The sequence below is a fragment of the Tympanuchus pallidicinctus genome, unplaced genomic scaffold, assembly GCF_026119805.1.
Source record: "Tympanuchus pallidicinctus isolate F22 unplaced genomic scaffold, pur_lepc_1.0 scaffold32, whole genome shotgun sequence".
Classification (NCBI taxonomy): Eukaryota; Metazoa; Chordata; class Aves; order Galliformes; family Phasianidae; genus Tympanuchus; species Tympanuchus pallidicinctus.
Window position 1 is genome coordinate 150,305 of NW_026294750.1, and position 10,944 is coordinate 161,248.

General features: G+C 55.1%; 1 protein-coding gene across 1 annotated transcript; it reads left to right on the forward strand.

The window, feature by feature from the left end:
* The first annotated feature begins 3,557 nt into the window (after nucleotides 1–3,557).
* LOC128087968 (coiled-coil domain-containing protein 81-like) lies at nucleotides 3,558–8,366 on the forward strand. Its single transcript, XM_052698017.1, is given in 8 exon segments — nucleotides 3,558–3,579; nucleotides 4,504–4,565; nucleotides 4,990–5,143; nucleotides 5,344–5,600; nucleotides 5,795–5,880; nucleotides 6,392–6,516; nucleotides 7,034–7,145; nucleotides 7,459–8,366. Coding segments are annotated over 8 exon segments (1,449 nt in total). The 3' UTR covers nucleotides 8,090–8,366.
* Nucleotides 8,367–10,944: the final 2,578 nt, after the last annotated feature.

Genomic DNA, 10,944 nt, shown 5'->3' on the forward strand with positions numbered 1-10,944 from the left:
GGAAATAAATAGGAGGCATTCCTTTCAGAGCAATCTACATACCTCGATGAGCCATCATCCTAATAATGCAGTAATACTCACCGGTCCGTCCCCCTAAGAACCGAGCCGTCCTCTGCAGTCGTCGTTGTGGCGGGGCGCCACCGAGCTGTGAGAGGCTGAGAGCTGACCGCGAGAGGCGGGATTCGCCCGGCGTCCGAGAGCGGCTTCTGGCTGAGCCGGGCAGCCCCGAAAGTGAGGGAGCGACCCCACGAGCCGGCGCCGCTGGCGCTGACCAATGAGAGGGAGGCCGGGCCGGGCCAGGCCGTCGCTCCGGGCCGATGGCAGCCGGCGCAGCCTGCGTGCCGCCTTTCCCCGCGGCTGAAGCAGCCGCTTCCGAAGGCGGGGCGCCCGCGTGTGCTCCGGCAGCCCGAAGTGGCTTCCCCCCCCCCGGAGTAGCCGAGGGCAGCTTTCTGCAGTGTTTGTTACCCTATGAAGCCTGTTGCGGGGGGGCTGGGCATGGGAACCTGCACAGCCCCCAGCCACCGGCTGACCGTCAGCTCCAACCCCCCCCCGGAGGACGTGTAACGGGGCGCCGAAATTCGGCCAGGGAAAGGAGAGAGAAATCAGGCTGAGGACAAGAACTGCGGAACAGAACGCCGCTCGGAGGACGCTCGCTCTCCCCTCCCCGCCCCCAGCTCTCCCCCCTCGCACCCCCCACAGCTCTCACCTGCACTGCCCTGCACTGAGAGGCTTCAGAGATCCTAGCAGCTGGCACTGTGAGCTACTTTGGTAGAGGTGTAAAAGTTTGTGTCCAAAAACAAGCACAGGCTGAAAGCAGGCCAAGAGCAAGGCACAGCCAGATTCAGTTCTCTGTGTCCACCTGCAGACTGGGTTGCAGCTGCTGCAGTTGTTTGTACCCTTTATCTGTTGCTGGATGCTGAGAGTAAGCCCAGACCTCATAAAAAGAAAACTGTCACTACCATTACGATACTGTGCATGCAGATGAAGCTTGATTCAAGTATGGCAGTGAAGTCTTCTGACTGACCTGTCCCCACTAGTTAGGAGTTGCGTTTGCTTGCTTAAATACAGTAAGCTGTTCTCACTTATGGTATGTCCTTTGCCATAAACATCCCTCTGACAAAATGGTTGTTTTGACATCATCCTCTAGTGGCTAGGATGACCAAGCCTTGGAGAAATACAGCACCTCCCCCAGAGCTGTGATGGCCGTGCTACTGCTTGCTGATCCTCCCTCTGATCTGTGCTTTTCCTTTACAGGACACAGTTCTTAATTGTGGCCCAAGTCCCTGTGGAACGTTTGCTCACCTGCACTGCATTTTGCTTTGCATAGTTTAGAGGAAATTAACCAGCAAGACTTCAGGGCTGAGCTTTAAGAATGGAAACATACTCAGCTGCTTGAAAGAGACCAAGTTTCTAAGGTCTGTGGGAAATCCACCCTCTGTGGCCAAATGCAAATTGCAGCACAATCCCAGGAGCCCCCAGGAATGGAAATCATAGCCCTGGCAGGTCAGGATGCAAAGCCAGCTTTCAGAAAACTGTTTTTCAGCAGCAGAGAGTTCATGCTGAATTCTGTGCTTGGTTGATCTCAACAGATCTTTATACTATGATGAGCAAACCACACTGTCTACCAAATGATGTCCAAATCTTCTTTCTCACCCTTTGCTTCCCTTTCCTGCATGTGAAGAAGCAGCCCGCAGATCATCGGGGGCTCAGTTTGCCATCAGGGAGTGTCAGCAGTCATCTGAAAGCTTCGTTGGCTGTCAGAGGGCTCCACTGATCATCAGAGATCTTCACTGAGGTCAGAGGGCTTCGCTAATCAACAGAGGGTGTCATCAGTGAGGAGATTTGAGGTGCCTGAGAGAGGGGATCTGGGGACTCCATATTGGGTAATGATGGGGCGGAACTGGGACTGAAGGAAGAGAGCTAAAGCAGATCCCAGTGAGGGGCAACTGTCTGAGAAAGGGAGGGGGTAAAAGGAGAGTGACCTGGAGACATCATGGCCATGGAGAAGGTGGACCAAAGGCTGAAGGGTTTGGGAGGAACTGGAAGGAGGAATTGGGAGAGAGCAGAGGGAGGGTACTGGGGCTGCTTGGTGGCATGGGGAGCTCCATCCTTTATGATTTTGGAGCAGAGGGGATGGAGAGGCCCATGGGTGCAGGATGTGGGGTGCGGGGCATGGAGCTGGGGACCCTCCCAGCACTTAGGGGTGGCCTCTGCCAGGCAGGGACAGACACGAGTGGTCCCTGCTGAGCATGGGGATGAGGACACAAACATACAGAGCATGGCTTTGCTGAGGGCTTTATTGGTCATTGGCAGATGTCAGAGATCATCAGGGTCCTTCATTGGTCTTCAGAGGACTCCACTGGTCAGCAGAGAACGTCAAAAGGGGAAACGGCTGGAAACTACAGCATAGGAAGTTCCGCACAAACATGCGCAAGAACTTCTTTACAGTGAGGTGACGGAGCACTGGAACAGGCTGCCCAGGGAGGTGGTGGAGTCTCCTTCTCTGGAGATGTTCAAGACCTGCCTGGATGCCAACCTGTGCGACCTGCTGTAGGGAACCTGCTTTGGGAGGGGGGTTGGACTCGACTCGATGAGCTCTGGAGGTCCCTTCCAACCCCTACAATTCTGTGATTCTGTGATAATGTAAGACAATACGATATGCAAAGGAGTCAACAAATGATAAATCAAGCAAAAGGGAAAAAGAGCAGTTCTGACTGTGTTGCTTGCTGCACTGCTGGAAACAGAAGAGTGCCTTCTCCCCTGTTGCTGGGTATTTGGATAATTCATGTTCCCTGAAGAAGAACATGGCATGTCAGCAGGACTGTGACTAGCCCAGAATATGCCCCCTTTGGCTCTCAGAACTGGGAAAAAATAGTGCACAATGGGAACAACAGTGTCCTTACATGATTCTTGACCAAAGAAGGCTAAAACGAGAGAGGGAAGCACACCCCAAATGACCACTGAGGGTCATGTGAGATTAGCACGCAACCCACGCCAGCAGAAATGGCTGGGAAAGCAAGTAAAAGGGGACAGAGTATTGTGCTTGCTCCCTGTGAGTCTGTAGGTAGGAGATGTTTCTTCTGTATTTACTGGCTGAGCGTGTATGTAGTGCTGCATGTATATGAAATAGAGAAACCTGCTTGAGCAGGTGTGCTTGATTTCTGGGAATGTTCCACGTGGCACCTTGCACGGAAAAATAATTGTAAAAATGTGTCTGTAGACATAAATATGTATTGTAAACATAAAAAACATGAACTATGCCAGCTATGGGACTTGAAATCCATCCAGTTCCAACCCCACTCAGTACATCAGGATGCTCAGTGCCCCATCTGAGCTTGTCTTGAGCATTCCCAGGGATGGGACGTGTGCAGATGCTCTGGGCTACCTGTTCCCGTGCCTCACCGTAAGTATTAGTGCCACTCCTTGCTCCTTGCTCCTAGGATGGGGTGTTTGAAGACTGATGCACGTGCCATGATCAAATCTCTCTTGCAGAAATAAAGTGCTGAGCAAAAAGAATGTTTGGGCAGGTGACCTCAGAAGTCTGGCTGTTGTGGATGATGGCAGCTGGCACACTGCCAGGTACCCCCCACACTGTCCCTGTACAGATCAGCCATGATGTCCCTCAGTCTCTGCACTGAACGATCCATACTAGGTTATGATAACTCTCTTTTTTCAAAATCTCTTCTCTGATGGTGATCACCACAGGATTTTCCATGCCCCCTAAACGTCTGCTCTCTTCCCATCAGCAATAGACCGTGAGGTCAAACACGGGACAAACAGAGATCTCTGCTGGCTAAGCGTAAACTTCCAATTAATTAATGAACTTCTGACCCTCACTCCACACTTGGTCCTTGTTTCTGGATATCTGCCTGGCCTCCCTTGCATAGAGATAAGCTCGGAAGGAGGACAGAGGGGAGCATCTCGATGCCTGCCTGTCACACCCCAACCTTCTCACGGAGTCACACAGTCCGGCCTTGTGTAGAGGCCCTGGCTTCTTTGATGCTTGTTCAATCTGTTTTCTTTTGCTGGCAGTTGCTTATCCTAACAGAACAACCCTACAAGATGTTTGCTATGTTTGTGGTACTGGGAATGGGACGGTGGTTGGACTAGATGATCTTGCAGGTCGTTTCCAACCTTGCGATTCTATGATTCTATGATTCCAATCCCTAGCACTATTCCCACATTGCTTGGAACATTTAACAGCTATTGCAGGTTTGCAGGAAAGACTTAGTCCCATAATTCAGCAATTATGTTTCTACAACATGCAAAACTGAGCAACTTCCTGACAACAGGTCATCAGCGTTCCAGGCAGAGCACGTTGCAGTCCGACATGCAGCGACACCAAAGGTACGCGGGGCCACGGCCGGCACAGGAGCGGTGCTGCAGCCACCCCTGGCACGGAGGCGACCCTTTCTATCTGCCGCCTCGCTCCCGCCTGGCAGCGGTGGCGGTGCCGGGAAGCGGCAGATGCAGAGTGTGACCTGCTTTTCCTTTGCCCTCCAGAGCGAGTCGCCGTCTGGGAAGCGGTGGCCGCCTACGTACAGGAGCAGCTCCTGGTGCAGAAGGTGTGTTGGCCGTCGGGTTCCTCTTCTCCCTGTGCGGCTCAGCCTGGACTTCCTCTGAGTCTTCCCCTCTGCAGAAAGCAGGAGACTCCCCCCACGTTTCTCTCCTGGGCATCCCACGGGCTTCCTGCAAATGCACGATCACTTGTGCTGGGCCCTGTCGGATCTCAGGGCTGATCCCACTCTCTGGAAGCCTCTGGATCCCCTGGGGCTGCTTCTGCCCTGCAGCCTGCTGGGCTGCATCTGGGAGGGCGAGGGGAAGGAGATGACCGTGCAGCCCCTTCCCAAAGCCATGCCCGATGCCCTGGCTCATGCCTCTGAAAAGCGGGAGAGGGCTCCCGAGCTCTGTCCCTGCGTCGGACCCTCTCCAGCTCTTCCTCCGGCTGTCCCATAACCCTTCCGCCCTTCCTTTCTCTTCCACTTGCAGGGGGTCTGGATTCCCACCTTCGGCACCTTTGACACCTTCCCCAAAGAGGTCCGGACTGAGGATGGGACCGTGACTCTGCAGTGGCCCGTGTTTAACCTGGCTTCAAACCTCACAGCCACGCACCACCTCAAGCCCCACAAGGAGTCCCTGCCAGGTAGGAGGGGGGATTAAACTTTTGCTGGCTTCGTGGACAGGGCAAACGGCCACTGCCTCCATTCCCAAAAGCAAACCTCCCCCTCTGAGGAGCCCGTCCAAACATGGGGCCGTTCTGGCTGATGTCCACCAGAAGCACTTCTAGAGAAGCACCTGTGGAAAACCAACCTTATCATTAATTCTGTCCCTTGCATTTTTCAGTCCTTAGGAAGGTGGAGCCCATGAAATACAGCAAGGCGGCTGCAGCTGCCTCTCTGAGCTGGGAGACACTCAGGACGGGCATCCAAAGCACCATGTCCCTGGTCTCCAGCTGCCTGCAGAATGGGGAGAACGTTGCCATTGTCCTAAAGGACGTCGGCGTGCTCCACATTGACAGACTGACCTTTCAAATGAAATACTTCTTTGACTTCCTGGAGAAGCTGTCAGGGAAAGAGAAATTCAGAAGAGCTGCTTTCAAGGTGAGCTACAGTTTCTCCGTGGCCCCGGCACTGCCGTGACCCTTGCTGTGCCCGCTGTGGCCCACCAGGAGCCACTGGCTGCTCGGGCCGTGCGAGTGCTGTGCTGCTGCCAGCTCTCCCTGCCTTGGGCTCCTCGTGCCCCCTGTGCCTCAGCCGTGACGATGTCCCACATCCTCCCCGTTTCTCCCCTGCAGGCCCCCTGGCTGCTGGACGTGGTGGTGTCCCGGGTGGCACCGGTGGCCTCCCTGGCGCTCTCTGGCTGCATTGTCGTCTTTCCCATGTGAGTATGTTGGCGGCTGTAGCTGCTGCTTGATGCAGCTGCTCAGCTCTCGTTCCGTAGCGCTTGTTCCTTGTGCCCGTGACTGTCCTGCCCGTGAGCGTGTGTCATGGAATCACAGAATGATTTGAGCTGGAAGGAACCCCGAAAGGGCACCCCGTCCCACTCCCCCGCAGGGAACAGGGACACCTACCCCCAGAGGAGGTTGCTCTGAGCCTGGTCCAGCCCCACCTTGACAGCCCGTCCGGGCACCCACCACCTCTCTGGGCAAGATGCTCCAGTGCCTCGCCACCCTTCTGTCAAAAACCTCTTCCTTATATCCAATCTAAAGCTTCCCTCCTGCCGTTTGAAACTGTTTCCCCTTCACCTATCCTGACTGACCCTGCAAAAGGCTTTAGAAAGTAGTGTGCTTAATGCAGCATGAAAATGTGCCTGTGAGCAGACAGTCAGAGAGAGCAACAAGGATTGCTGGTGCGCTGCGTCACACCGCTCGCTGTCTTCTCCTGTTGTGCAGGTTTCAAATGGAGTTTGTACACAAACCACCACCCGCAGTATACCACAAGTCCTCAGGAAGCCTCTCTAGTCAGGAGACACCAAAGAAAGAAGGCACTTTGCCACCTCTGGACCAGGGCAAGAAAGGTAAAGCAGCTGCCAGTTCCTTCCCGTGGCACGGGCAACATACTTGAGATGGGAAATCCCCTGCTGACCATCAGCCACGGTCTCTGACTTGTGTCAGAGCTTCACACCAGCTCAGCACAGCCTCTTCCCATGAGGAATTGCTGGCCTCTCCCTCACTAAGGCGCTGGGTGTGACGTGCCCTCATCCCTGGCTTTGTCGGGAGGATGTGCGGATCTTAGGCCCTGCCCTCCCCCAATGGAAGGATACAGTCCCCAAAAGTCACCCTGCCACCTCATCATCACCATCCAGCTCCTCTTTCCCAAAGCTAATGCCACTAATGCAGTCCCCAAACAGAGCTGAATTGCAGAGAGGAGGAGTGGGGCCAGGGATGCTGTCAGGGAGGGTCCGAGGGCTGTGCAGATGGCAGCGGCGGGGGGAGCAGAGCGGCCCTCTCGGCTGTTCTGGGAACAGGCCTGAGCGCCCCTGGTGAGTGAGCCAAAGGGCTGACGGTGAATCTCCTCTGCCTTCCCCATTGCAGTGAGATTTGCTGGCCAACCAACCTTCATCAAACGGTTGAGCTCAGACAGCGCTGATGGAGGAGAATTCAGACGGATCAGGAGCTTACTGCGGAAGGAGTGTTCCAGGTTCAGGTGAGGCTGGGGGCTTCGGTCTGCCATGTGCACGGGTGTGACCCAACAACAGCCCATTCCCTAGCCCCAAAGGGTCCCTGTTTGTGGCCGCCCAACAGTGCTGAACGCAGCACCCGCCGTGCTGGGATGGGGACGCCAGGAGCCCCCCAGCTCACAGGGCTGCCCCTCCGCGCATCTCAGGAGCCAAAGGGCAGCCGGTGAGCAGTCTGTGGGCAGGGCTGCGTTGCAGCCAAGGCTCCTGGCTCAGGCTTGCAGCATGCAGCCCCAAAGCCATCAGCCACTCACGCGGACCCCTCCCGCTCTGTCCTTTCAGTGTGCTGCCAGCGATCCAGACAGTGCCTGAAGCCCAAGAGCAGCCGGTGACCTGCCAGCTGCAGGGGGAGGCAGGGACATGAAGCCAACAGGACCTGCGCTGAGCACTGGGAACCAAACATGTCAGGTTCCTTGATGAGCAACAGGGGGCTGAAAAAGACCAGCATGAGGGTGCGGCGCGATTACTGCAGGCAGCCAAGGCCTCACCCCATCACATGTTCTTGAGGCCAAGACCTCCTTCCAGAAGAGGTTCCCAAGCTTCCTCAAGGGCTGAGTCTGCGGAGCCTCCAGGCAGACCATCCAGGCTCCCTCTGGCATGCGACTCCATGAAACTCTTCAGGAAGAGGGCAAGGAAGATCATGCGAGTGCAAAAAGCACTGAAGCAGATGGCACCATCACCACTGCGTGGTGAGTCCAGCCTGCCTGAGGAGTCTGCCGTCAAGCGACCTGGATCGCTGCCACCCATCAAAGAAGAAACGGGGTCTCCTGAATGTCAGCCTCCGAGCACCCAAGCCCCACCCCGCAGGAAGGACACACCCTACCCACACTGGTTCAGGCCTGGGGTGCACACGACAGACAGACTGGAGGCTGCAAGACAGAGGCATGAATCCCATCGGCATCACCGCTCATAGTAAACCAGGCTGCCCAGGGCCCCATCCAACCTGGCCTTGAACACCTCCAGGGACGGGGCATCCACAGCCTCTCTGGGCATCCGGTTCCACCATCTCACCACTCTCTCTGTAAAGAACAATCCAACCTGACATCCCATCTTCAACTCAACACCACTTCCCCTTGGCCTGACCTTAGCTACACCATCAAAGAGTTGTCTCCCCTCCTGTTTGGAGGCTCCCTTCATGGACTGGAAAGCTGCAATGAAGTCACCGCACAGCCTTCCCTTCTTCAGGCCAAACAAGGAGATCTAGAGTGAAATGTAGAGGGGCAAAACCATCAATAAAGCCTCATCCTTTAAACATCTCCAGAATGCCTGTGACAGTGTCATTGCGTCTTTTTATGCCAGCACTTTTTATGCTGGTGGAGGGAGAAAGCTCCAATTCCCCCATTCTGATCTGTAGAGTCTCCTACCATCCCCCACTCCTCCCAGTTTGCCCCCCAAGTCCCCTGTCTTCCCTTACTTCCCCCCCTCCTGACCCCCTTTTCTGACGCCTAGAGTCCCTTTGTACCCCCCATGCCCTCCTTCCTTTTACGTCTGGCTCAAGTTACTGCTGAGCCTTTTTACTCATTAGCAAGATAACGACTTTCTTTACCCCACATCAAAAGAAGCATGGATCAAAACCAATCCTAAAAGGAGCTAAACTAAAAGTAATACGCTGGACAAAGGATGGGTTCTTTAGAGTACGAACAATAGTCCATATTAACCAACCCCAACGATTCCAATTCTTATGATTCCTCGGTGACACAGTTGACAAAGTGTGAGAGTCCAAACCACTGATGAGAGTGCTGCGATCATGTTACAGCATATGGTGAGAGGGGTGGCCAGACCCCCAGACTCACATGAGCACCCCGTGGACACCCCAAGACCCCTCTGGGACATCCGCAGATCCTTCTGGATGACTCCAGGACCACTCAGACCCACATGAGGACTCCCTGGACCCTACCAGGCCCTACTGGGACATCTCCACATCAGCCCAGGGCCTCCTCAGAGCTCCTGGGCCCACAATGGGAACTTCCAGATCCTTCCAGGGTGCCACGGGACCAACTTGGGGGCTCCCTGGACACCCCAAGGCCCGTCTGGGACATCTCCAAACTCTTCATGAGTCCAGAACCCCCTGGATGCTTCTGAACATCTGTAGGATGTCTCACTCAGATCCTTCTGCATGATTCCAAGGGGGGATGAGGGGAGTTGGGGGGGGGGGGGGGGGGGCGGGCGGAAGAAAGGATTCAGTAGGTCTTCTATGGGCTGGAAAGGGGGTTGAGTGGAATCTAGGGGGGAAGGTGTGAGGGGGGCTTCTGTGGGGTGGAAAGTGGGTCTGGTGATGGCAGGAGGGGTGGAAGGGGAAAATGAGGAGTTGTGGAGAGAATCACAGAATCACAAGATTGGAAACGATCATCTAGTCCAACCACCTTCCCATTCCTATTAGTACCACAAGCTACTAACCCACATCTCGTAGCTCCTCATCCAGGCGCCTCTTGAGCACTGCCAGGGACAGCGTCTCCTCCACCTCCCTGGGCAGCCATTCCACTGCCTGACCACCCTCTGAGAGAAAAAGTTTCTCCTAATGTCCAACCTAAACCTCCTCTGGTACAACTTCTGGCTGTTTCCTCGGATCCTACTATTTGCTTGGGAGAAGAGGCCAGACCCTTTTGCACCACAACCTCCCTTCAGGAAGTTGTACAGTGCAGTGAGGTCTCCCCTGAGCCTCCTCTTCTCCACACTGAACAATCCCAGCTCCCTCAGCCGCTCCTCATACGACTTGAGCTCCAGACCCCTCACCAGCTTTGTTGCCCTTCTCTGGACACGTTCCAGGGCCTCAATGTCTTTCTTGTAGTGAGGGGCCCAAAACTGAACACAATGCTCGACGTGTGGCCTCATCAGTGCTGAGTACAGAGGCACAATCACCTCTCTGCTCCTGCTGGCCACACTATTTCTAATGCAGGCCAGGATGCCGTTGGCCCTCTTGGCCACTTGGGCACACTGTTGGCTCATGTTCAGCCGAGCATCAACCAACACCCCCAGGTCCCTTTCCTCTTCACAGTCATCCAACCACTCATCCCCAAGCCTGTAACGCTGCATGGGGTTGTTGTGGCCAAAGTGCAGAACCCGACACTTGGCCTTGTTAAACCTCATCCCATTCACCTCAGACCAGCGATCCAGCTTATCTAGATCCCTCTGCAGGGCCTCCCTGCCCTCAGGCAGATCGACACCACCTCCCAACTTGGTGCCATCTGCAAACTTACTCAGGGTACACTCAATCCCTTCATCTAAGTCGTCAATGAAGACACTAAACAGGATGGGCCCCAGCACCGACCCCTGGGGGACACCACTTGAAACAGGTCTCCAGCTAGACTTCACTCCATTGACCACCACCCGTTGAGCACGGCCCTCCAGCCAGTTCCTTATCCAACGGAGGGTAAAACTGTCCAAGCCACGGGCAGCCAGTTTCTGCAGAAGGATACTGTGAGAGACCATGTCAAAGGCTGTGCTGAAGTCTAGGTAGACTACATCAACTGCCTTTCCCTCATCTACCAGTCTGGTCACCCAGTTGTAGAAGGAGATGAGGTTGGTCAAACACGACCTGCCTTTCATGAACCCATGCTGGCTGGGCCTGATCCCGTGGACGTCGTGCACAAATCGTGTGATCTCTCCCAGGAGGATTTGTTCCATGACCTTCCCTGGCACTGATGTCGGGCTGACAGGCCTGTAGTTCCCCGGATCCTCCTTACAGCCCTTCTTGTAGATGGGCGTCACATCAGCAAGCCTCCAATCCTCTGGAACCTCTCCAGTCAACCAGGAGCGCTGGTAGATAGC